This window comes from Pimephales promelas, chromosome 21 (assembly GCF_988280905.1).
Source record: "Pimephales promelas chromosome 21, fPimPro1.hap1.1, whole genome shotgun sequence".
Classification (NCBI taxonomy): Eukaryota; Metazoa; Chordata; class Actinopteri; order Cypriniformes; family Leuciscidae; genus Pimephales; species Pimephales promelas.
In genome coordinates this window covers 26,715,428-26,741,376 of record NC_142789.1, presented here as the reverse complement: position 1 = coordinate 26,741,376, position 25,949 = coordinate 26,715,428, and the positions used below count along the sequence as shown (strand labels likewise).

Sequence of the window (25,949 nt, the reverse complement as noted above, 5' to 3'; positions counted from 1 at the left end):
AGCGGTTTGTGTGAGAAAACGAACAGTATTTATATTGTTTTTACCTCTTGTAACCACAGCCATGTCAAAGTGAGGGTGCGGGCGCTTTGTGGCTGTGGTAACGAGGTAAAAATGATATAAATATTGTTTGTTTTCTCACACAAACCGTTTGTTTCGTGTCTTAGGCCGTAAATGTATACTTATATTTACGTTTTATTAAATCATGTATAATTTGGACTTCTCTGTGCATGCTCTTTGAGGTGGTGACCATAGACCTCCATTATATGACTGACAGACAAGAACGGTTCGAAATATCAAAATTGGAACAAAGACATGTAAAATGTCAAAAAAAGAAATGTAAAAATCTGGTTTGCATTTGCCTTTTAACATTTATTCCTTAAACTAGTATTTTATATAACTAGAAATTATTAGAGATCTCTACAAATTGTTACTATTAAGAATTGAATTGTAGAACTATTCTTACTAGTAAAATTGCTATTAAGACTAACACTGGGAACATTTTAGGCTAAAACGGCTTGCCATATAAGGATCCTGTATATCGTTCATTAGCTATGAACTTATTCCTTAGTGAGCAAATGGTAAGTAATTTAATATATTTTAGTCACTACTGGAATAAGTATAATTAGTATCTAATAACTAGTCACGATTGGACCAGGAGCATAAAAATGGTTAAAGAAATAAATGTTAAAACCTCTCAATAGACTGTAAATAGATGGTGTGAAAACATAATGAATCCCAGTCATTGACACAGGATCAAATCAGTTCCAGTTGACGGGGATTAAACTAATGTTATTTTAAGAAACCCCTAATAACGCGATTAACTAGGATTTGCAGGTGATCCTCTTGACACTTTCAGTCGTCATGTGTTTGTCATTACAGTCGTGTGTGTAAATAAGTATGTATTGACGTATCTTCTTTCCCGCCGTCCATAAAGATTTAGATTTTGAGACGAACGTTCGTTTTATTGTCTACGCTCACCGGCCTGTTCTCTAATTGGCTGCTGCAGGAGAGAACGAAAATGATTGGTTGAAGCTTTCACTATGTACAGTACTGACGTACAGTACCTCACAGTGAAACTGACACTGTAGAAGCACGTGAACCTGCCGAGCTGCCATCTAACTCGTTTCTGCACTAAAGGTACGCTTTTCTTAAGCCATGTTTCGGGCTTTATATATTTATTTCTGTGTATGAGTAACGTTATTCGTAAGTTTTTAATGAAAGGGGTTGGCAAAGACAGAATTTTAAGCAGAGAAGAATAGTAAATTAATTTTGCAATTGTTGAATAATTAAATTAGAATTTAATTTATAGCACTTGCTCCTATTTTTTCAAGTTGTTCAGCAATATCGATTATTTACTTAAAGATAGTTCACACAAAAAAATGTCAATATGGAATTTAATGGGGTCTATCAACTTTTTGGTTACCATGCATCTTCTTTTGAGTTCAATTGAAGAAAGAAACTCATACAGGTTTGGAGCAGCATAAGTGATTATAGAATTTAAATTTTTGTATAATATCTTAAGTGTTTTTTTTTTTGTTTTTTTTTTACCCAAGAGTTAAAACACTGTGAATTTATTTCTAGTGTAGCCTAGTCTCTTGCAGTGAGAGGTTCACACACCCTTATAGCAGATAACATTGTGTGCTCTATTATGTAACACAGGTCATATACCCTAATAAAGTCATAAACTTTATTAGTGTTATGATCATAGATATGAATTCTCTAGAGCTACATAAAAGACATTATGGTGTGTCAAAGTGCATATTTGTGTAACAATTACAAAAAGAACCAAGCATCCAATTATTAACTACTACATTAGAAAAAGGCTAGTGGGTTTATGTCGGTAAAAATGGACCTTGCTTTTACAGCCATTGAGATATGGTTCACTGATTAAAGTTAAATTATTACAGCTCTTAAAAATAATGTGAATTTGTGGGATCTGAAAACAAGTATGTGCTATACTGATGAAAGCTTTATTCTTCTATCCATAAAGAAAACCTTTTAATTTTGCATCAAATAACACAATATATACCATCTCTGAAAGATAAACAATGCTTTATCATCATCCATGTCATATTTAAATTTACAACAATGAGAGTGATTTACAGTACGTAACAAATAATAAAGCAAAGTGTATCGACATACCGGTAGTTCCTTCTAATCATTGAAACCATTTCTAATAAATGTTAAAGAATTAAACATGATGAGATTATTTTTTTTATCTTTATCTTTAAACAAACCAACTTTAGTTTGATCCAACTTAAGAAGCTCAGTGTAACATCTGCAGTAATCTCATTCAACATCATCTGATTATTAATATACACAGAAATACAGATTTAATAGGCTCTTTTAACTCCTTTTTGGTATTTTGTTTTTAGTTGATTGTTCTATAATAGCCGTACCAAACTTTTCCAAAGGATGCATATCAAGACACTAAATTTGCATATTTTTTTAATTCTATTTTTAGGAGAAATGCAGTTTCATCAACAATTTTAAAGAACTTTTCATCATTTGCAATGCCGATACGTGACATGTCGCAAGATGGGAATGTCCTTGACACAGTGGGCGAGATTGACAGTAATGGCAGCCGTGACAGCATGGTCAGCTTCAACTCATGCTTTGTAAGACATACTTTTATTTTATGAATTTGAAGACATACTGTATATATACACGCACGCACCTAACGGATTATTAGGAACACCTGTTCAATTTCTCATTAATGCAATTATCTAATCAACCAATCACATGGCAGTTGCTTCAATGCATTTAGGGGTGTGGTCCTGGTCAAGACAATCTGCTGAGCTCCAAACTGAATGTCAGAATGGCACACTTTAGGCCCCTTAGTGCCAACTGGGCATCATTTTAAATGCCACGGCCTACCTGAGCATTGTTTCTGACCATGTCCATCCCTTTATGGCCACCATCTTCTGATGGCTACTTCCAGCATGATAATGCTCCATGTCACAAAGCTCGAATCATTTCAAATTGGTTTCTTGAACATGACAATGAGTTCACTGTACTAAAATGGCCCCCACAGTCACCAGATCTCAACCCAATAGAGCATCTTTGGGATGTGGTGGAATGAATGGATGTGCATCCCACAAATCTTCATCAACTGCAAGATGCTATCCTATCTATATGGGCCAACATTTCTAAAGAATGCTTTCAGCACCTTGTTGAATCAATGCCACGTAGAATTAAGGCAGTTCTGAAGGCGAAAGGGGGTCAAACACAGTATAAGTGTGGCGTTCCTAATAATCCTTTAGGTGAGTGTATATATCTAGAAGTTGTGGATGAAACATTGCTAAAGTGATAGTTGACCCAAAAATGAAAATGTACTCTCTTTTTTTCTGGGGAACCCAAATTTTGTTTTTGTTTTTTTTACAAACGGGGGAGTTTTTTCTGTCCATACAATGAAAGTCAAAGGGGTTCAATGTTATTTTGCACACCATTGACTTTCATTGTTTAGACAAAAAACGGTCACATCCTTCACCGATGACATACAGGTTTGGGATGGCATGACAGTGAATAAATGAAAAATTCCATTTTGGGTGAACTATCCTTTTACTCATCACACATTAAACTCATCACAAAAATTATGACCCAGTCACAAATTTCATGTGAGCAATTTTTGTTTCAGAGTGATGAAAGTCTGGAGTATCTCTCTGCTGAGGAGAAGGCTTGTCTCATGTACCTAGAGGAGACCATTCAGTCACTGGATACGGAGGATGACAGCGGCCTGTCCAATGACGAGCCTGAGCAGCTGCCAGCTCGAGGAAACGTGGCTAACAAAGCGGCCCACATCTCTGCGTCAATAGGACTCAACAGGGTCCCTAGTCAAGGTGCATTATACAGCAGAGCTCTTTTAGTATTTCTAACTCCTAACTATTTCTGATAATACACTAAAATACATTTCTTGATTGTAGATGTGCCCAAAAGCCAATTTGAAGGTCAATTGTCATCTAACAGCTTGGTGCAAAATGAAATTCTGAATTTTATGGTCCCGACTCCATTTGTCCTCGCGAACCGTAACCCGCAAATTCAAACCAGACCTGGATTGGCCGCATCCCAGAAAAATACGTCTTCTGGAAGTGCCCAGCTCCATCAAGAAGCTCCACGAGTTCCCTCAGAGGTCAGTGTGGTTGTGAATAAAACCAAAGGCAGCAAAGATACAGCGGAAGAACAGCAGAATCATGAGCAGCCAGAGAATGTGGCACGTAGAGGACCCCTTTCGTATGAGGCTCTGGTGAAGCTGCGCAAGAGTGCATCGATGCGGAAAACCAATGGAACTGAAGCCAAAACCGAAGGACAGCAGGTTTCTACAAATAACAATGTAGTGGGAGACACCTCTGGATCCCAAACTCTTACCCAGAACTCACAGGCTGTGACAAGTGGTGGCTCCAAGCCCACTCCTCCACCTGTGGCCCCTAAACCTAAAATGAAAACCACACACAAAGTCCCAATTAACCAGGAAGAAGCCTCCAACACTAAGATTGACTCAACCATGCCCGTAGATAAATTAATGAACCCAGAGAAAGTAAGAGTGGAGGCTCTTAGCAAGTTAGGTCTCCTCAAGGAGGACGCACAGAACCCAGTCTGTCGACAACTAAAGCATTCCCAATCGCCTGCAAACTTGGAGCAAAACCAGACCACAAGCGAACGTCTTCCTCTAAGTATCCCTGCAAGATCTGGAGGACGAATAAACCAGCCAATGCAAAGTTGCAATCCTCCCCACCAGAAGTCTGTGAGCGATCTTGCCACAGCTTCTTCACTGGAACTCCCTGAGATGGGGCGGTCAGGTTCTAACATCACAGTCATAAATCAGGTTTCTAAGAATCAAAAGTCATGTTCCTCTGAAGCAGAGAGCAAGAACAACCTTAAAGACACTCAAATAGATGCTAATGAATCGATACTCAGAAACAATGTGTTGCACGTATCATCATCTCATTCCAAAAGCCTAAACGTGCCGGTTCCCAGCATCGGAAGGGATCGGAGAGAGGCATTACGAAAGCTTGGATTGCTGAAAAACTGAGGTTTGTAGACTATTTGCTCTCCGGTTTTTAAAGACAGCATGAAACAGAAGTTGCGAGTTGTCTTTTCTTGTCTATTGTGAGTGAAACGCTTCTCAAACAAGAACAAATGTTGGGTGACTTGATTTTGTCAATTGGGAATTGATTGGATCATTGTGGTTTGCTATTGCTGTGATCTCATGTTTGATAGGTGCTTTCTTTTTGAACATCCCAATTAAAATAGCAACATCAGCTCAACCAATGTCGCGAGTTTCGGCGTTTGATGGAAAAATGATCCTCGTTTTTGCAATTAATTTAAACAATTCGATTTTGTGTGTGAAATTTCGCAGAGCAATGATACATGTGATCACACCCAGATGACTTTTTTTCAACGCTGAAGATTAAGATTATACAGTATGTTTACTTTTCCAGGTGAACTATTTAATTTCGAATGGCTGTAAGTAGATTAGCCTTATATTACTCTTTAATCTTGCTATGAACTATCTATAGAGAGCCTAAGTCCCGCCCCTCCGCTTCAGGCTCATGGGACCTTATTTCGGAAAAAATATGACTGGTAGTCAATGGCGAGAGACAACTTATCTTTTTATTCCGTCTGAACTGTGCCCTCAATTACACATATGATGTTTGTCAATTTAAAAGATAATCCTGAAAGTCAAAAACGTCGCAGTTTGTCATGAAACAGAAGAGTAACATTTAGTTTTATGTGAAAATCGCTCTATGAACTACATCTCCCGGGAAGCGAAACAACGAGTGAGATCCGCTGCTTGTATGTGTGCAGTCTGGTACAAAACACTCACGGCGTGACGTTACGATTACAACGTCAGACTATAGAAACAATGACACTGACAGACAATAGCCTCAGTAAAGTTAGCTGCATTCATTGAGAGAAAATGTGCGCCTTTGGGGTTTGTAGTCTTTGTAATTACGTATTTTCACAGTCTTATACCTCAAAGGTTTTACATCAAACTGCAACTTTCTTTACTTTAAAATTTATCTTTTAAATTGACAAACATCATATGTGTAATTCAGGGCATAATTCAAACAAGATCAAAATATTTGTTGTCTCTCGCCATTGACTACCATTCAATATTTTTCCGAAATAAGGTCCCATGGTGGTCGACCGGAAGATGGGGCTTAGGCTCTCTATATGAATAAGCCTATTTTACAAATATTTTTTAATTGTATTTTTTTAAATAAAATGCATACTGCATTGTCTCCTGCACTAGAGAATCTTGAACACAAGGAACCCTGTCTCCCAAAGATCAGCTATCAGTCAAACTCCTCATTTTACACGCCGGTCAGTGAGATCTGACACAGCACTTGGGTGGATTAATGCATTAACAGACCGGTGTTCATGTTACCTGGCCTCTCAGATTCATCTGTCATTAAAGTTCTTTATCTCGGAATGTGACCTAGTTCATGACTTACACTGAGAATGGTCCCTTCTGTTTGTATTGACTCAGTTACCAGTTGCCCTTTCACGATTGCTTGTCTAATCAAATACACACCATAATGCACATGGAAAGCAGCTATAAATTATGGCAATGTTTAACCACTGAACATACATGAATAAAGCACTAATTTCAGCATAAAATCTATCACTTGGTTTCAGTGTCTGGTTGCTGTGCTGATCAGATTGCAGATATTATGTCTAAACTGCATCCATGTCCAAACAATGCGCTTTGTATAACCAACCATTTTAAACTTTCCAGGTGATTTGCTTGGGGTTGATAGCAAAAAAAAAATACACTACACTTTATTTTACAGAATGTGAAAGTACTGGGTAATATAAGGTAACTAGGGTTAAGGTTAGGTTTAGTAACTAGTTATTGTAATTACTATTATAAGTACATGCACATGGGGAAACCTGAAAACCTATTGGTTTATTAAATGGTCCTCCGCTTGGCTTCATTCTGATTGATAGTGCTTTTCACTGAGTGGTTTAATTACAGTGATTACTGTCTGCTGGGCACAGGTCACCGTCACTATTGTGTTTTTAATCAAGGTTGCGTCTACTTAATGTCAGAAGGAATGACCAATTTACATAAAGCAATTGTGTTAATATTTTTTTTAGGATTTATCATTCCTACTTGTTTTGAGTCTGGCTACAAGAGATGAATCACCAAAAGAAAAGAAAAAAAGAAGGAATTTAAACAACACAAAGCAACATTTGCAACTAGGGTGACCACACAGCATTTTCAACCCTTGTGCCGCACGTCGCATACTGAGGAAATGTCCCGCATTTTCATCAGTCTATTGGTTTTTAATTATCATATTAAGAAAACGTGCATGCGTTCTTTTGCCTTTTTAAGAAAGCATTTTACTCATTACTTCTGCTGCGTAGTTTTCAGCGCTTCGTCATAAGTGCAAATACAACAGCTGTGTTTTATTTACTATCCAATGGTTGAAAAGAAAGGATTAAAAACACGGTCACTCGTAGGTTGTGACGGCTGTCAATCAAAATGTGGACCGGTGGTTCGTTTCATATGTTCCCTGTCGGAAAACAAATGGATAATTCGGTAAATTAAAATTTTAATTTAACGGAATGTATCTGTTGTTGTTTAACCTGCTGTGGTTGTTAAAAATATTAAAGTTTTTGGTTTTGGTTTTTAATATTATTCTTAATTTATAAGACTGTCTAATATCTAATATCATGTTGTTTTATATTGTATTTGTTCATTGTTTATTTATTTTGTTGGACTTGGTCAGAACTCTTTCTAAAATATTTATACATGATTCCTGATTTATACATGACAGATTTTTTTTTCTGGAAGGGACTAAATAATAAATAATTTTTATCAGATTAAAAGCAGAATATAAATGTTTTTATTAAGTTAGATAGACATTATATAACAGTTTCTGGGTATGTTTTAGAGTTGGTAACATGTCCCACATTTGGTTTGTTTGATGGTGGTCACCCTATTTGCAACCCATTTTATATTGCTAATGAGATGCATGTTAATATTGGCCTTAAGACTTCATTTTATCCACTAAAAAGTCACTACTATATAAATGGCTTAGAAAAAGTACATGACAAATACTATCTCAAACACATCCCTAGTTATTAGACACTTTTGTTTAATGTGGAAAGAGTGTTCTTTGAACGTGAATTGAATTTTTTATAGTGAGAACGCCCAGTGCAACCTGAGTCTTCGAAACCTAGTTTTCGCCGACACTTGTCTTCTTCCATCACCCACACTGAACCATCATCATCTTCATCACATACATCATCATACTTTGAAATCCAAAGCAGCCAAGTTCACATTTTACAGTTCACAGAATGAGCCATCATTGAAGTAGACCGTCAATCTGAATATAGTGTGTTTTTGTCGCTTTAAGAAATGCGCGTGCATGATCGTTTTTTTCATGATGCACGAAACTAACTTGGTTTGTTTGGGATCTTGCTTCAAACACAAACAGAAGTGAGGTCACCCACTTTAAGATCGGTTTTTCAGGACAAAAATACTTATTTAATAATACAGACAGCAGCATAGGTTCTCAGTGCAAAATACAACACTTGAGCAAAAGGCATTATTTCTTCTTCAGGTAGTATTACGGTAGTTAAAATTCCTATATTTTATACAGTGCTTACATTCCATTATGTGACATTTAGAATTAAAAGAAGTTAGGTGACAAAATTACCCTGCATGTCATTAAGCACTAATACAATAAAAATATGTCTTAATATATCTACATATGAAATAAAATCAGATAATAACAGCTTTAAAAGATATAAAGCTCTGGATTTTCTTACATATACAAAGGACTTGTAAAGCCGTGTCCTGTCAGTTTCCCTCAGTTGGGATGAGTGACTTGCTCTTCTTGCGTTTTACTTTACCGTGTGCAGGTGGGACTCCAAGGGACTCCAAACGGAAGGGTCGCGCAGGGAGAGATTCCCCGGTTAGAGGAGACAAACTGGACCCACTGGAGGTCTGGTGGGCTGAACCATTACCGACTGAACCAGAATAATTCACTGAGACAAAATGATTAGAATTAGCAACATTTATAAGCATACAGCAGTTGCATGAAAGAAACAAATGAACATGAATCTGTAAAGTTAATATTACATCAATTTCTTACTTGTGTTTTTAATCGAGTCGCTGATCAAAAGCTGACTGGTCCGTTTTGGCTTGAAGTAGTTAGTTGCGATATGTTGGCTATCACTGCGTTTCAACATTTCCTTGTAGCGATCCTCCTCCACTTCATGCTAAAACGAGAGTCAGTTGGACATGAGTCAAAGTTATGGATGTTTTTCATATTCATAAGTAAGGTTCTAGGGATATTAAACACTTTTCTCACTAAACTTTTTTAAACCCAGTCTGCTTATAACCCTGGGTTAAGATTAAGAACATTTCATATTTGTATGTGGGGTAAGACCACTTTTTAACCCTAGCATATGCTTTTATGAGGTGCGTGCATATATATATATATATATATGCAAATAATTAAGGAAACACAGGGTTGGTTTATTCCAGGTTTAAAATTATCATCAGCTAGCAAGTTCAAGTATAAAAACACAAATAATGAACGTGGTACATGAATCTAGACTCGTATTGGTATATCCGATTCATTTGTAGTGTATCTGTGTGTAAATGTCAGAAGTCATCTTTGGATAGTGTTAATTCACTGTCTGAATACCACAAAAGGGTCGGCAAGGTCTGAGGCTGAATTCCTGCGTGCTGAAAGTCTGCCAGGGGCAATGGCACCTGAAGGAGGCACTGCAGAGCAAGAAGACAGAGAATATATACCTTTAACATTAGCTTTTTTGTGTGCACCAGCACATTTCCTTTTTTGGACATGCACAATTTAAAAGCCTGTTCTCCGTGATTCATTATTATTGTTAAAAAATAGATTTAGTTTGTAGATTCTGTGTTACTGGTGACTAATGTTTTGAATAGGGCTGTCAAGCGATTAATCACGATTAATCGCATCCAAAATAAAAGTTTGTGTTTACATAATATATGTGGGTGCACTGTGAATAATTATTTTATATATATAAATACACACACATGCTTGTATATATTTAAGAAATATTTTCATGTATATACTGTATATAGATTTATATATAATTTATATTATACATAAATATAAATATTTTATACATAAATAATATTTTTTCTTAAATGTATACATGCATGTGTGCGTATTTATATATATACAAAATAATTATACACAGTGCACCCACATATATTATGTAAACACAAACTTTTATTTTGGATGCGATTAATCGCGATTAATCGTTTGACAGCCCTAGTTTTGAATCAATGTCGGTGCAGAACAAGCTTTTGTCGGATCTTCTACGATCCCATTAGAAACTAGAATATACAAGTATAGGACTTTAATTTTGAAAATAGATTACACAAAGATCATCTCAGGAAATTCACACTGCAGTCTTTTTCTTTCCAGCACTTCACCTGCAGGTAAAGTGGTTTTCTGCACCACAACCTCTGGCAGTCTCCAGGTCCCTCCCTCTTCATCCCACACCGCTTCCTTCCGCAGCCGGTCCAGGTTGCTGTAGTTACAGTCCCTTCGCACCAGGGGCGCCATGCGCTCCAAGAGTCCTTGAAGGAGCTGGCCTTCCTGCTCTAGACGCCGGATGGTGGCCAGATAATCATCTCTCTCCATCTCAAACTCTGCCTGAAGATCCCTGATCTCCAACTTGGCAGCTTTCAACTGTTCGTTACATAAACAAATGGTTGGACATTTGAGATTGGTTCTAAAGTTTCTTCTTAATAGCAAAACTATAATCTAGAAGTTAAGACAAAAACAAATAAGCTTTTTATATGCTTTCTTTAAATTGTAGATCATAGATCCTGTACATTTAGTATTTCAAAACACAATATTTTGTATTGTAAATAAAATAAAAAATTATATATATATATATATATATATATATATATATATATATATATATATATATATATACTGTAAAAAAAATCTTTTCCTGATTAGTTATCACAACATTTTTTCTTTTGTCAAATCAACTTAAATAATTTATTTAGTTCAGATAACATATAATTTTGAGTTTCTGATGATTAAATCATTCTCCTTCATCATATTAACTCACTTTTTCCATTTCAATTAACTTAAAATTTTAAGGCAACCAGGTTACTTACGTTTTTAAGTTAAACCAACAATATTTTTTTTTACAGTGATATATATATATATAGTACTCTACTTCTCTACTATTGTACTGCATAAATCCTGTGTGTATATTTGTATATTTATATAGTGTACATTCTATATTATGAGTATATTTGTATTTTGTGTACTATATATTTATTTGTATATTTTTGTCTCTTTATGTAATGTCATGCCTTGTAAGTGTACTGTTCGGAGCATGTACCAAAGACTGTCACCTATAACTATACTTCTGTGTTTTGATGTGTGACAATAAAGGGGATTTGAATAATAAAAATCAATATGCAATTGCTACACCAAGACCAGCAAAATTTGTTTCCACAACTTTCATGTGACATCATTTCTGAACAACGACACCTTAAGTAACAGTGGAACGTTGAGTGAATACTAAATACTGTCCGAGACGGAGTACTAAAAGCTCTAACCTTCTTCTGTGTGTTATCCAGGTGTCTGCTCTTGGCATGAACTTCCTCCTGGATGGAATCGTATACGTTCAGCAGAACGCTGTCGCTGTCCTCACTGCTCTGGCTCAGAGCTTCGATTAGCTGCTTCTTCCTCTGGTCAGCCAGAGTCTTCCTCTGTCTGAGTCTCTGCTTCAGTTCCTCGTTCCTCACCTGCTCTCCACCCACAAACTCCTGCTCCAGCTGCTGCAGCCTTTAGGCCAACAAAATATAACAGAGCCAGCATTTAAGTTCATTTTGGACCAAGCAAAATGCCACGAGGCGATATATGCCCCCTCAGTTTCCATTTGTTTCATTTCGAGCCCCTCAAGAATTCTCTCAAATTCATGTGTCGGCTTTGGTGTGGACTCTAATATAGTTATCTTTATAGTTTATTATTCCTTATGTGAACAGGCCTCAACTCTATTTGAATCAAATTACATTTATTTAAAAGAATTCAAAGTCAGTCATTGCAAAATTGTCTGACATTAGTTCTGAGAAAAGACCTAATATCATTTGTCTGCAGATAGCACAGATTTTTTTGTTATCTAATGCAATGACATTCATACATTAAGTGTTCAAATACTTTTTGGTGTCTTTGTGCACTAAATTAATAGGGATGCACCACAGCATTTGCTCCAATTCTTGACCCCAAATGGCTATCTGAGCATCTCACCTTTCTAAAACATGCTTCTGGTCCAGTTGATCTGGTGTGGCACCCACAACTGTAGCTAAAACCGAGCTCTCGCCACTGGGAGCTCCTTTAACACTGGCAGCAGCAGAAGACGGACTCTCCTACACAAACAAGAGTCATTTAGATTTGTGAGATTCAAAATTTTATCTCTAACTTTATCCACATAAATACACACACTCAAATATAGAGATATATACTAGAGCAAAATGCCTGATTTTTTAATTTCATGGCAAAATTTAAAGCTGCAGTCCGGCGTTTTTCCTCTTTGTCGCCATCTCTGTTCGAAATCTGCAATTGCAGTCACCCTGGACACGACACAGCATGGATGAACACAATGTTTTCATGGAGACTGTGAGGCTGTTAGTCACTGCGCCGGTGTCGATACTGGCATTCAGAATTATAGATTATTATTTTTGGAAGTATGACCAACATAAGAGTTTTCACCGGAAAATGTCATCTGAACTAGTAAGAAACCTCCACTTTTGTTCTGGTTCAGACATTGCAGTAAATCGTGCTGATTAAATCTAACAATCGCTTATGTTATCATATCACGCATTATACTTTGTTCTCAAATTGTTAATGTTAACAACGTAAGCAAGCATTGCGTGACTTAATGTAACGTCCTTCCGATATGCATCCTTGTTTTTGCAAATCCTTGATTTCGCATGTTTCGCATACAGTCTCTTTTTTTCAGTACCCACTCGCGCTTTTTGCAACGGGTGAATTTATTGTCACTGATAATTGTCGTTTGAACCTTTCTGGATCCGCCATCAAACTGATAAGTTTTATTATATCAAGTGCAGTGAGAAAAACTGTAAATCTCAACCTCCGGCATCCTCACACGCAATATAGCCTACTAGCCGAGCTCCTTCTTTACGTGTACCTCGTAATTACGAAATCTCGTAATTTGTGAAATCTCGAATTTCACGTGGAAATCCACGTGGAGTCCCACTGCAGTTAAAAACATTATAACAAGCTTACCGCTTTAAATCGAACTAAGCCAAGCAGAGCGTTTTAAACACTGGCTGGTTATGTATTTTCTGAAATAAGTATTTTGGATCATTTTTAACCCCAAAAAAAGCTACGAACTGCAGCTTTAGCTATTATCGCCCAACTCTTTATTTAAATTTGACTTGACTTGTTTTAGGCAAAATCAAAGCACCTCAGGTACATCGTAGTCAACGTTCGCCTGTTCTCGTGTGGCCACAGGTGCAGTGATGGGCTCTTCTTTAGGATGGTCCACACAAGGGCCACCTGTTTGAGGAGAGACACCAAGGCAATTCGACCAGATCAAGACTATATAGAACCTAAAGCTGTACCGAAAGAAAACTAGCGTCAACATTACCAGTGGTGTGTGTTCGACTAGCTCTGGACCTCTCCAGAGAAGAGAGTCTGGTCTCGTATGATGTTCTCAAGGCAGCGATGTCCTCCTGGAGTTTGACTTTGGACTCTTGTTCGGCATCATACTCGGCCTGCAGCCTCGTTAGTTTCTTCTCATATTCCTAAATTTGCATTTACATGTGCATTTCTGAGTTTGGCAGACACTTATCCAAAGCAACTTGCTTTCTGTGGGGATTGAACCCATGACCTTGCACCATACATTGTAAAGAATGGATGAGTTAGAGCTAGGGTTGGGTATCGAGAATCGAGTATCGATTGGAACCGAGACTAACTTTTCGTTTTTCCCGGAATCGTTCAAAAGTTAAAATTTCGATTCCTAGTTTCGATATTCACAGTCCGCCGAGCGGAAGAAGAAACCGCTGAACACCAACGAAGAAGCGTCTACCGGAAGTGTTGGCATAACCACGGGAGTCGAACATGAGTAGCTTACGTCGGCGATCCAAAGTGTGGCTTCACTTTTCTAAAAATAACGAAATCTCGGCAAAATGCAAAATTAGTGACAAAAGGAGTATTTTTACAGAAGGAGTATTTCCTTCAGAAAGGCCGTTGGTTAGCAAGGTTAGCTAAACTTTTTTGACCCTGCCTCTTAAAAGAATCGGAATCGAGAATCGTTAGGAACCGGAATCGAAACAAGGAATCGGAATCGGAATCAGAATCGTTCAAATTCAAATGATACCCAACCCTAGTTAGAGCTTCTATAGACAATGAGAAAACCAATCGACACATTAAAATAGAAAGTTTTTTCAAAAATTATTCATCTTTCGAGATGAAGGCCTCATCCTAGTGAAACCACAAATTTAAGACTCTTCCATTGACTTTATATCAGTACACACCTCTTTTATACGATCTTTTTCAGCTTCGCTCTCTGATGTGTTGCTCTGGGGTCGCGACAGAACAGCTGGAGGATCTCCTAAATTCTGACCTGCCAAAAGTGCTGTTAACAGACAAAAATAAGTCGAAATTACACTATTCAAAGAGATTCAAATTTGCACAAATGTTGTGTTTCTTACAACTGAGGTTGGCAGACCCCAGCTGCCCAGAGATTAACGCCCGCAACTTCTTGATTTCCTCTTGATACTCGCGCAGGAGGGCATCTTTTGGGTCCTCGTTGATGACCGGACGGTTTTGGATGCTCTTGGCACGGTTGGCGTAGCGAAGAGTACTGATGCTCTCTTCGTAATTGTTGTCGGCAGGCGAGAGACAGGCTACCATGAGGGTACGAGTGTTTCCGCCCAGAGAGTCTTGAAGCAAACGAGTGAGCTTGGAATCACGATACGGGATGTGCTTGGAACGACCGTCCACCAACGCAGATATAACATTGCCAAGGGCTGAAAGAGACAAGTTGATCTTGGTGGCTTCCTGAAGGCGATCTCCACTAGCACCGGTTTTCGACTGCCGTTCACTCCCAGCAAGGTCCACGAGATTGAGCTTTCCAGCACGCAGATGTTCTTCGCCTGCAGCATCTAAACTCATATGAAGATCACAGAGATGTTGCATGTAGATTTATTCATGCGGAACTCAGTAAAGATGTGTGATTGAGACACAAACCTGTGTGGCAGGTCTCCAGGTGAATGGTGAATATGGAGTGCGAGCGAGATGAATCTTTGTTCATGAGTGTGAATCCCACAGAGCGATTCTTCCAGCCCTGATCCATGATCCGCTCACATTCCCCAACGCTGTGCACCGTGTGCATGGACAGATCCCGTACATACACACCACGCTCAGGATGCTCCTTTAGCTAAAACACACACAGCATTGACACATTCAGTCCAATTTAGCTAATATGCAATGGGCTTTGTGTGATCAGTGGAGAGACATACTTCCATCTTCTGTTTGGTGTCTTTTGCCAAAAGATCTCTGATTTCCTCCTTGTAAATTTCCAGGTAAGAGGCCCGTACAAGGAATTTTGTGTTCTCTGCACACTTAATTGAAAAGTTCAGGTTATAAACTTTATCACAATGAATATATAGTATTTCGGCTCTAAACATTTCAATGACCACAAACTTTTGAATGTTAGTGTAATTGTAAGTAAGTTAGTGTATATTTTACTTTGTCAATCATACTGAATATTATATGTCACAGATGGCATCCTATCTATATAAAATTACATGATATGCAAATTGGTTACCTGGATTGTCTCAAAGATGTGCTCAAAAGATCTAGGGATGATTCCCCTCTGGGAAGGAGGATCTAGAACACCTTGCATAGTGAACGACTTGCCACTCCCTGTTTGTCCATAAGCAAAAATGGTCCCATTGTAGCCCTCAGTTACACCCTGTTTATAAAATAACGATATATTTGACATTGATTAGTACATGATGCAAAAACAGAGACAGATGATAGAGAGATAGAGTTAGACAGACAAGAGATAGATAGATAGATAGATAGATAGATAGATAGATAGATAGATAGATAGATAGATAGATAGATAGATAGATAGATAGATATTCATATTTAGGGTCTAAATCGCCCAACTTACAAGTGCATCTAGTAAATAATCAATTACATGAATCGTTGTAGTTTACTTCTGAGACTAATTTAAACTCTATGGTGTTCTGTTTCAGATAAGGCACAACAGGTTTCAGATAACCATACAGTATATGGGCATGAACACTGGAAAGTAATTGGCCTTAGAAGATAGGCGTCACATTGACCACCAATCACACACACAAATCAATATTACCTCCACCAGAGGATATGCGATCTCGTTGTAGATCTGCTCAGTGGAATGGTTCATATAATAAGTCCCATCAAACGTGAATTGTTTGGGAGGCTCTTCCGAGGCTCCAGGTTTCTCAATGAAACACTGACAGTGACTGCTGTCAATTGAAACCACCATCTTACAGTTCAGCACCTTCTCTCTGTCGTTCAGTGGTCGACATCTGACCACCACCTTCACGGATTCAGATGCCATCTAGACGGATGATTATCTGCTTAGCAGAAATGGACATTTCACTCTAAAGATCAGACTGCATTGTTATGGTCATCTCATGAAGACAATTGCAGCTCTTCTGTTATTAGGAAAGGCGCTTACGAACACTGTCATCCGGTCCAGGTTCCGTCAAGACCCGTTTGAGGTCAGGCTGCGGTTCCGTGACATTAAATAAAGCAGCGCGTGTTTCTCTTGCTGAAGCTTTCGGCGTTGCCTAGCAACTCCAAAGTCCAAACTTCAAAGCGCCCCCAATGACATGCGTAGTGCTGAATATTGTTTTTTATTTTCATAAAGTAAAACAAAATAAAGCCAGCATGTATTAATAAATATGTTCATGTATTTTGTGCATAAAATAAATGTTTTTAAACCATTTGAATAAAAATGAAGCACCCGAAAAAAAAGAAAGAAACAAAATCGCGCTATATATAACATACCATAACCATTCCGTCGGAACATTGCACTCATTTAAACTAAACTAAAAATATTAATAAACTAAACCACAAAATAAAAAATGTCTTTAGTTAACTAATATTATTACGTTACAAGTTATTACAACACTGAGTGGTGTGTATGTGTAATAATATATAAATGTACTATATAGCCTATATACACACAATATATATATATATATATATATACACATGTGTGTGTGTGTATATATATATATATATATATATATATATATAAACACAGAAACTCTCTTTCTATATATATATATATATAATATACACACACACAAACTACATACATAGGTGTGTGTATGTATTACACACACTCACACAAAGTATCTACTCTGCATTTTGTAACATATCTGGTTAGATGGCAGTATTCTAATTAATGAATTTTGAATATTTTTTTGAACATTAAAAGGAGACAAAATTACAGTAAAATCAGTTTATGCAAAAAGGCAAGAAATTTACATAGATGCAAAGCTGATAACAGAAATGTGTGCTTTTTAAGAGGTGAACTGTGCATTATTAAAAATAAAAAAAACATTAACTAGGTAGTGGATATTTTCAGGGTTTGAGGTAATCACAAACATGTTATCTACGTAAAACTAGTGATAATATACAACCATGACAGTGAAAAGGGCAAGCAATGTACACGCATACAACACAGAATTTAAAGACATAATACAGGGTACATGCATAGGTATGCATCTTTGCAAAAATTGTTTTAAATTTGATATTCACATGAAAAACATGTGCTTGTGAAAGTGCTTGTTTCCCTAGAAAACACATTTAAACCAAAAACAACAAAAAAGTGAGTGCTTTAGAAGGGTTGAGGTTATTGCCAACAGGCAAAAACAAAGTGTCCATTCAAAATATATATAAAAAAATGTGCCAATGACTTAAGATCCTGCTTAGGGAGATTTACTAATGTCAGTAGCTCTAACTGTTAAAACTAAGTAAAATATGTAGTATACATTTAAAAAATATATATATATAATATAAAAATTGACTACAGAGCATGAAAGACAGGATTCAAACCCAACTTTTGTTTTTAAATGTGCCTTTTTTGTTGTCCTGTGGCAAACCTGAACTCTTTTTGACCATCTCTTCCCAATCGTAACTGTGGTTGACACGGGCACAGCTCAGAAAACATTCCAGCTCCTCGCTGAACTCTGTGTAGTGCTCGATCAAAGCAGCAAGGCTTTCAAATTCAAAGTGGCACTTCTGTAAATGAAGATGGAACATTTGCTACATTTCACTCCTTACACAAGTAGTTGGAGTGTAAGGAAAACAAAAACAAGTTTCATCTTTGCTCACCTCAAGGCGGAACTTCCCCTTGGAATTCTTAATAGAAAGAGTTACCAGTCCCGATGGAAAGCGGATCGTAAGAGACCCACGGTTGGGCTTTTGGGGATGAGGACAAAGGAGGAAGGAACCCAAGACATCATCTGCCAGGAGTGAGGAACTACAGTTGCTGTAATGGAAAACAAATACTCAAACACTAAACTACTGAACAATACATGTACCGCATTAAAAGCCATGTGAATTAATTTCTTTAGGCCTGGTTTCAGAGACAGGGTTTAGATTAAGCCTTAGTTAAATTAGGGAAAAAACATTACTGGTGTGAATCTTGAGACAAAAAAACAATGGCACCGATATATTTTAAGATATGTCAGTGCGAGTTGCTTTCAGTTAAAACAGCTCAAGCATTCATTTTAGTCCGGGATTACGTTTAAGCATTGTCTGTGAAACCGGGCATTGATGTACTACTTTGCTTATTTTTATATGTTTGTGAAAATATAAACTCCTCAAAATCAGCTTTAAATAAATGCAGTGAAGCTCCACGGATTCAAGTTTAGCCTAAATGACAATAAAATATGCATGCCTGGAGAAAAATGCAAACATTTATATTCAGAGGTACTGCTTAAAAATAAATAAAAAATAAAGCATTAACATTTTTGTGATTGTAACTTTTATAGGGATAGTTCACCCAAAAATTAAAATAGTCATTTACTCATCCCCTTGTTGTTCAAACCCTGTGAGAAATCTCTCTTCTGCTAAACATAAATGAAGATAATTTGATGAATATGGGTAATCAGACAGTTGATGGCCCCCAATACTGTGGAAGTCAAAGGCTACCGTCCACTATCTGGTCACCATCATTCTTTGAAATATCTCATGTTCAGAAAAAGAATGAAACTCATACAGGTTTGGAACAACTTAAGGGTGAGTAAATGATGACAATTTTCATTTTTAGGTGAACTATCCCTTTAAGTTCACCAGACAGCAGAGCCATTGTCCCCCAATACTGACCTAGACACGCCAGCCCAGCACCACACTGCGTGAGCGAGAGCTTCTTCTGTCTCGGCCAAACTGGGAGCTCGAGACATGCATGCGTTTGCACTGGCCTGTTCCTTTTCTGTTTCACAAAAAGAAAAGATTCTTCAGATTCCCAGAGGAATCAAGTTCTCTTTGGTTTCACAAATTATGTCAGTGTTTGTTTTCTTTGGCAAACGAAAATATTGAAGCGTTCTTAATTTGGACTGACCACAAGTTCAAATATAGAGTAGCACACATTTTTTACTTAATCTAAATAAACTTTTTTTATTATTCTTTTCAAGCTGCAGATCTTTTGCCTCTCTATGGCCATCTCTGTTTAAAACATAATTGCAAGTAACTAGTGGATGTGTTATCTGCTGATTCAAATTGAAAACAAATATTCTCCGATTATGTAAAACATATGAAACCAACGAGAGGTAAAGTCTTTTCTAAGCAACTACATCCTCAGCACACACCATAGAGCCGAGTCTTCCTTCAGTTTACAGACGTGGCGTAACCGCACAAAGACAAATGAGAACATTGGCATTTCCCACAATAAATACATAAGATACACACACGTATACATATACACTCACCTAAAGGATTATTAGGAACGCCACACTAATACTGTGTTTGACCCCCTTTCGCCTTCAGAACTGCCTTAATTCTACGTGGCATTGATTCAACAAGGTGCTGAAAGCATTCTTTAGAAATGTTGGCCCATATTGATAGGATAGCATCTTGCAGTTGATGGAGATTTGTGGGATGCACATCCAGGGCACGAAGCTCCCGTTCCACCACATCCCAAAGATGCTGGAAGTAGCCATCAGAGGATGGGTACATGATGGCCATAAATGGATGGACATGATCAGAAACAATGCTCAGGTAGGCCATGGCATTTAAACGATGCCCAATTGGCACTAAGGGGCCTAAAGTGTGCCAAGAAAACATCTCCCACACCATTACACCACCACCACCAGCCTGCACAGTGGTAACAAGGCATGATGGATCCATGTTCTCAATCTGTTTACGCCAAATTCTGACTCTACCATCTGAATGTCTCAACAGAAATCGAGACTCATCAGACCAGGCAACATTTATCCAGTCTTCAACGGTCCAATTTTGGTGAGCTCTTGCAAATTGTCGCCTCTTTTTCCTATTTGTAGTGGAGATGAGTGGTACGCGGTGGGGTGTTGCGTTGTTGTTGCCCATCCGCCTCAAGGTTGTGTGTGTTGTGGCTTCACAAATGCTTTGCTGCATACCTCGGTTGTAACGAGTGGTTATTTCAGTCAAAGTTGCTCTTCTATCAGCTTGAATCAGTCGGCCCATTCTCCTCTGACCTCTAGCATCAACAAGGCATTTTCGTCCACAGGACTGCCGCATAGTGGATGTTTTTCCCTTTTCACACCATTCTTTGTAAACCCTAGAAATGGTTGTGCGTGAAAATCCCAGTAACTGAGCAGATTGTGATATACTCAGACCGGCCCGTCAGGCACCAACACACGCTCAGAATAGCACAAATCACCTTTCTTTCCCATCTGACATTCAGTTTGGAGTAGAGGAGATTGTCTTGACCAGGACCACACCCCTAAATGCATTGAAGCAACTGCCATGTGATTGATTATAAAATAGCATTAATGAGAAATTGAACAGGTGTTCCTAATAATCCTTTAGGTGAGTCAGTGTATATAAAAAAAAAGAAAAAAAAACTGATTATTTCAGGGTAACTGGCAGAAACAACAATGTGGAAATCCCCACCACCTTTTTTGACTCACCAACCACCAAAACCAAAGATAAATGATCAGTAAAATAACCCATTGTGTTTTAATTAGGCCAGCCACTGTTCCCAGATGTGTGCATTACCTAAAGAACTCTCTCATTCTCGAAAGTGTCCTGTGAACACTTATCCCACCTTGTGGTGCACTCAGTTTATCCTGCAGGTGGCGCTGTTTGAGGGGAGTACAAGTAAAAGAGCGATATGCACCGGAGCGCAGCTCTTTGGTCCGGATCGCCATTTTGCGAACTAAAGTGGGAGAGGAAGTGGGACCCTCTTCAGGACTGCTCGCTTGCTCCATGCTCTTTTGTGAGAACACCTGTTCAGGGAAAATCGACATGAACACCGCAGAACAGTACAGTATTCCAACTATTGGGAAAGTAGGCAGTGTTAAAAGAATATTGAGGGTTATTGACAACTTAAGCTCCATTGACAGCATCATGCAATAATAATAAAAAAAAGTTAAACTAGAGAAGTTTGCACACCTAATATTAGATTTTATTATCTAATATATATTTATTAGAACACTTTATTTAAAATCCACATGCAAATACAAATTATTTTTTAATTAAAATCATTTGTAACAGTTGTAACAGATAAAAGCACACCTGATTATATTTGATATAATACAAAATTTTTATATATATATATTTCAATTAGAGGCTATTGTAAATAAATAAAATTGTAAATTGTATTGTAAATAAAATTATTCAAAGGATTTAGGTTTTTTTAGGATTTAGAACTTGCACTTTGAACTTTGCACGTGCTTTTTAAAAAGTTGCAAATTTATGATTTGATAAAAAAAAATTAAATAATAATAATAATAATAATAATAATAGGGGGACAAGTCTAAGTATTTTTTCGTGGTAAAAAAACTATAACAGTTAGAGAACAGGCTAACTTTAAGAGGCCCGAAAGAAATCGCTGAATCTCAAAAAAATATTCAGCAATTTCTTTTTGGGCTTCATTCAATAATATTGAACTAGTACCGCTAATCAATTTTTTTTCTATATACCACTTGCACATATATCAATTCAAAGTTGATCAAGGTTATACGGATTAAGATACGGTGAGAACAAACCTTTGCCCCAGGTAGCAGGCCTTGAGTCGGGGCCCTGCGGAAAGACACCAAGGCGCTGACACTGAGAGGGAATCCTTGATTTAGCAGCGATGGCGTTAGAGTTGGTTTGTTCCCCGAACACTCATCGTGAGCTTCCTCTGGGTGCTTCTCCAGAAAACACAGTTGAAAACAGCGGCAAAGCAGCAGGTTCAGGAACTGGGCCTTTATTTGAGAAAAACACCCTCATAACTACTGTGCATTTTTACACTTTCAACGTTCTTTAGTGTGCAAGGTTTACGTGTCTAAGCACATCATTTGTTTTGGCACTTCATCATTTTATTGAGAAACCTACAACCACATTCTTGATTCTAGAACAGACATGCAATGTAACAAACAAATAAACATGATGCTTTGTCGTGTGGAGGCTTACAGCTCGGGCATGTCTGGCTCTGAAGAGGTGGCAATAGAGCTGGGCATCAGAATTTCCAGGATTATGGGAGACAAAGCCAAACTGGGCATCAGACGGACGGGCGGTGGACAGCGAGATTCGACACATGGCGTGAGCCATGAGGAGCGTCTGATGAGATACACACACAAGGAGTTAAACCATCTGACATACGCAAAGAGAAATCCCAAGATGATCTTACCTTTTCATCTTCATCATAAACTTTGACTCCTTTGACAGAGAATTTCAATGAGACTGTTCGCTTGCTCTTGCAGTTCTGCAAATACAACGGCTCATTACTAAACTACATAACCAGTATGACTTTTTTCCACATTGTACAATAATAGCAAAGTAAATATTTTATAGATTTGATTAGATTTGATCTTAGCAATTCCGCTCGACTGAATCACTAAAAGGAACAGATTGAAAACATGACTATAACCCTTTAAAAATTGATGTATCATATTTCAGGAATTGCTTTAATCACTTTTAATATTGGTTTCACAAAATCTGTTTAACAAAGGTCTGTAGAAAAATATTTACAACATAGTTAGAAATGTCATGGAAAAGCTTTTGTCTTTCAAACATAAAAATTCACATTATTTCATATTTACAGGCAATGCAGGGACTCCCCAACTTTTTCAAAGCTTAACATCTTTGATAATATATTTACTCTACTAATATATTTACTTGCAGTACCCCCTGAGATTAAAGTTAGGTCAATACATTAAGTCTATAATAATAATTATGATACTATTAAGTTCACGGTTCTCTGATGTTGGTTAATGGTCACATGACATGGAGTTAAACAAATAAAATGTATTGTTTTATTTTTATTATTATTATTATTGTGGTTTAATTAATAGCTTTTCATTAAACTCACAGAACCTCTGCAGTTCAATCACAAACCCTCAGTCTGGAAAACCCTGGCGTAAACGTAATATTTAATGCACTTCATGTTGTTGATAAAGAACAAAATATATTTTCTTTCCCTTTGTAGTTTTATATCAATATGGTACAAGCTTATCCTGTTCAACAAATCAATGAGATTAACAAGGTTAAAAAAGTAATCTAAAAGTAGTCAGATTATATTACCTTAAAAGTACTGTACAGTACTAACTACAATATTGTCATGCAATTTGGAATCAGTAATAGACTACAATATTATGTAATCTACCCAGCACTGTATGTAATCTAGTAATGTTCTTAATATTGTTCTGAATAATTTTCCACATTGTACATTTAGTCATTAAAATGATTAAATACCCAAATGGATGCATATTAATGCGTCTACAAAACTAATAAGCACATATGCCTAGATCAAAATGCTTTTAAGACCATTAAAATCAAATTCAGTCCAGTGTTCAAACTTATATAGATAATAACACGTATAAAAAAAGTAAACACACTCTTGAGATTCACTTCACACAAATTACCTTGAGAGATTTCAGCTGAGAGTGCAGCTGCTGAATCTGATCATCCAAACAACTGTCATCCACAGGAAATGAGCCAATGTACTAGACAAACAGAGCATTGATTTACTCAATAAAAGCAAAACTATGAGTTCATGATGCAATCATCCGAGTATGGGAGTAAACTATACAATAAAACCACAGATGCAATTGCAAAACCAGATGTAGCCTAAAGCATTCAAATGTTTCAATCATTTTCACCTCAGCAGATCTTGTAACAATCCCATGTTCCCTGCCAGCTGTCTCACCCATATCCGAGCCTGCTGTCGTTGGCTTTATCTACTGCTCAAAATAATAAATAATAAAAATGACAAAACAGAGGTCAGCGTTTGCCAGAATATTTCAGAACTGCATTACAAACTCCTTCAACGTTTTAACTTGACGAATTAAAGCACAGCACAAGTAGTGAAAGTAAATCGTCGACATTCCTCAAAGATGAACAGATTTGTGCAAAAGGTGACCGGTTCAGACTCTAAAAGTGCCAATAACGGCCAAAATAAAAGTATGTTTGGAGACACAGCCACACAGTTTCCAGAAAGCGAAAGAAATTGCTACATCGGGAACCTCAAGTAGAAATCAAAACAAACGCTTTTTAGTCAACGCTTGAATAATTACAAAAGGATTCAAGTTGTAAAGAAGCAAAAAAAGACAGAGGAAACAAATACTCACAAATTAGCCCAGACGACTGAACCTGGCAGGGAGGGTCGACTATCCTCCAGGGGTTTTGCAATCCATTCCTGACTCACCTTAATTCTCTAAATCCCGCCTATTCAGAGCCAGACTGGATCCATTGGGAAAGATTTGACAAGATCCGCCTACACCACACATATGGATGCACACTGGTAATTGGTGACTGATTCATCAAACTGATTCACTTAAAAGACGGGTTTACCAAATCTTGACTCTTTTAAAGGGATAGTTCAACCAGACATTTTGTCATCATTTACTCACCCTCATGTTGTTCAAAACCTTTATGAGTTTCAAAACTCAAAATAAGATATTTTGAAGAATGTTAATCAAATAGTTGACGCTGACAGTAGCTCCATTGGCTTTCATTGTAAAAAAAAAAGAAAATAGTATGGAAGTCAATTAATGGTTCTTCAAAAATATCTTCTTTTGTGTTCAGCGAAACAAAAGGGTGAGTGAAACAACATGAGGGTGAGTAAATAATGACAAAATATCTATTTTTGGGTGAATATCCCTTTTAGGGGCACAAAAGGAAACGCTGAATCTTTTCTAATGATTCAATATTTCGGAAGAGTTGATTTATTCGATGCGTTTGAACTAATCAGGGAATTCTGCAGCGACGATTCCTTTGTGGGAATCACTCAAGGTACAGAAAGATGAATATAGTGCAGAATTGGATTGGTCGTCTGAACAGAACGATTTTTTATTTATTTTTTTTGCTTAGCCAATCAAACATGACCATAACCTTCTAAAAATTGTTGTTGGCCTATCTGTGGAAAAAAATAAATAAATAAAACCTTTAATTTTCTAACAAACATGTTAAATGTTAGGCCTATGATATGTATTAATGTTAATTAATGTTTTACAAGTCATCAGAAAGAGTTATGGAGAATTATATATATATACATATATATATATACATACATACATACATACAGGGGGCACCGGAGTCTGTAAAACCTTTGATGTTTGTGAATGTTACAATACTTTAAGACAAGTCAGGGCATGAAATGTTTTATGTAAACATGTCAATGCTTTTTATACATTTTCTTCCAAAATACTGTGCATGTCAGAACAAGGAGAAGAATTTGCCACTGTGAATTTC

The 25,949-nt window shown here is 37.2% G+C and overlaps 3 protein-coding genes across 5 annotated transcripts; 1 reads left to right on the top strand and 2 right to left on the bottom strand.

The window, feature by feature from the left end:
• The first annotated feature begins 1,039 nt into the window (after window positions 1-1,039).
• LOC120480409 (uncharacterized) lies at window positions 1,040-10,522 on the top strand. Of its 2 annotated transcripts, none has more exons than XM_039673528.2 (5): window positions 1,040-1,137; window positions 2,465-2,618; window positions 3,638-3,839; window positions 3,924-5,030; window positions 10,434-10,522. In XM_039673528.2, exons 2-4 carry the CDS (start codon window positions 2,514-2,516, stop codon window positions 5,027-5,029), a joined length of 1,413 nt encoding a protein of 470 aa, XP_039529462.2. In that variant the 5' UTR covers window positions 1,040-1,137; window positions 2,465-2,513; the 3' UTR covers window position 5,030; window positions 10,434-10,522. The 2 variants fall into 2 exon arrangements, with proteins under 2 accessions (XP_039529462.2, XP_039529464.2); XM_039673530.2 differs by lacking the exon at window positions 10,434-10,522 and adding an exon at window positions 6,254-6,682.
• On the bottom strand, window positions 8,470-16,877 carry kif17 (kinesin family member 17). Its single transcript, XM_039673526.2, has 14 exons — window positions 16,387-16,877; window positions 15,832-15,978; window positions 15,524-15,625; window positions 15,252-15,441; window positions 14,714-15,166; window positions 14,537-14,637; window positions 13,648-13,804; window positions 13,465-13,556; window positions 12,285-12,403; window positions 11,594-11,822; window positions 10,442-10,700; window positions 9,666-9,745; window positions 9,108-9,234; window positions 8,470-9,000 (listed from the first exon to the last, which is right to left on the bottom strand). Exons 1-14 carry the CDS (start codon window positions 16,615-16,617, stop codon window positions 8,813-8,815), a joined length of 2,475 nt encoding a protein of 824 aa, XP_039529460.2. The 5' UTR covers window positions 16,618-16,877; the 3' UTR covers window positions 8,470-8,812.
• A 637-nt stretch (window positions 16,878-17,514) lies between these two features.
• On the bottom strand, window positions 17,515-24,963 carry sh2d5 (SH2 domain containing 5). 2 transcript variants are annotated; one of them, XM_039673661.2, is made up of 10 exons: window positions 24,827-24,963; window positions 24,359-24,436; window positions 24,122-24,202; window positions 22,888-22,962; window positions 22,671-22,817; window positions 22,262-22,462; window positions 21,319-21,499; window positions 19,401-19,506; window positions 18,405-18,561; window positions 17,515-18,311 (listed from the first exon to the last, which is right to left on the bottom strand). In XM_039673661.2, the coding sequence occupies exons 2-10, from the start codon at window positions 24,407-24,409 to the stop codon at window positions 18,120-18,122; spliced, it is 1,191 nt and encodes a 396-aa protein (XP_039529595.2). In that variant the 5' UTR covers window positions 24,410-24,436; window positions 24,827-24,963; the 3' UTR covers window positions 17,515-18,119. The 2 variants fall into 2 exon arrangements, with proteins under 2 accessions (XP_039529595.2, XP_039529594.2); XM_039673660.2 differs by having other exon boundaries at window positions 24,359-24,439; window positions 24,827-24,961.
• Between the last annotated feature and the right edge of the window lie 986 nt (window positions 24,964-25,949).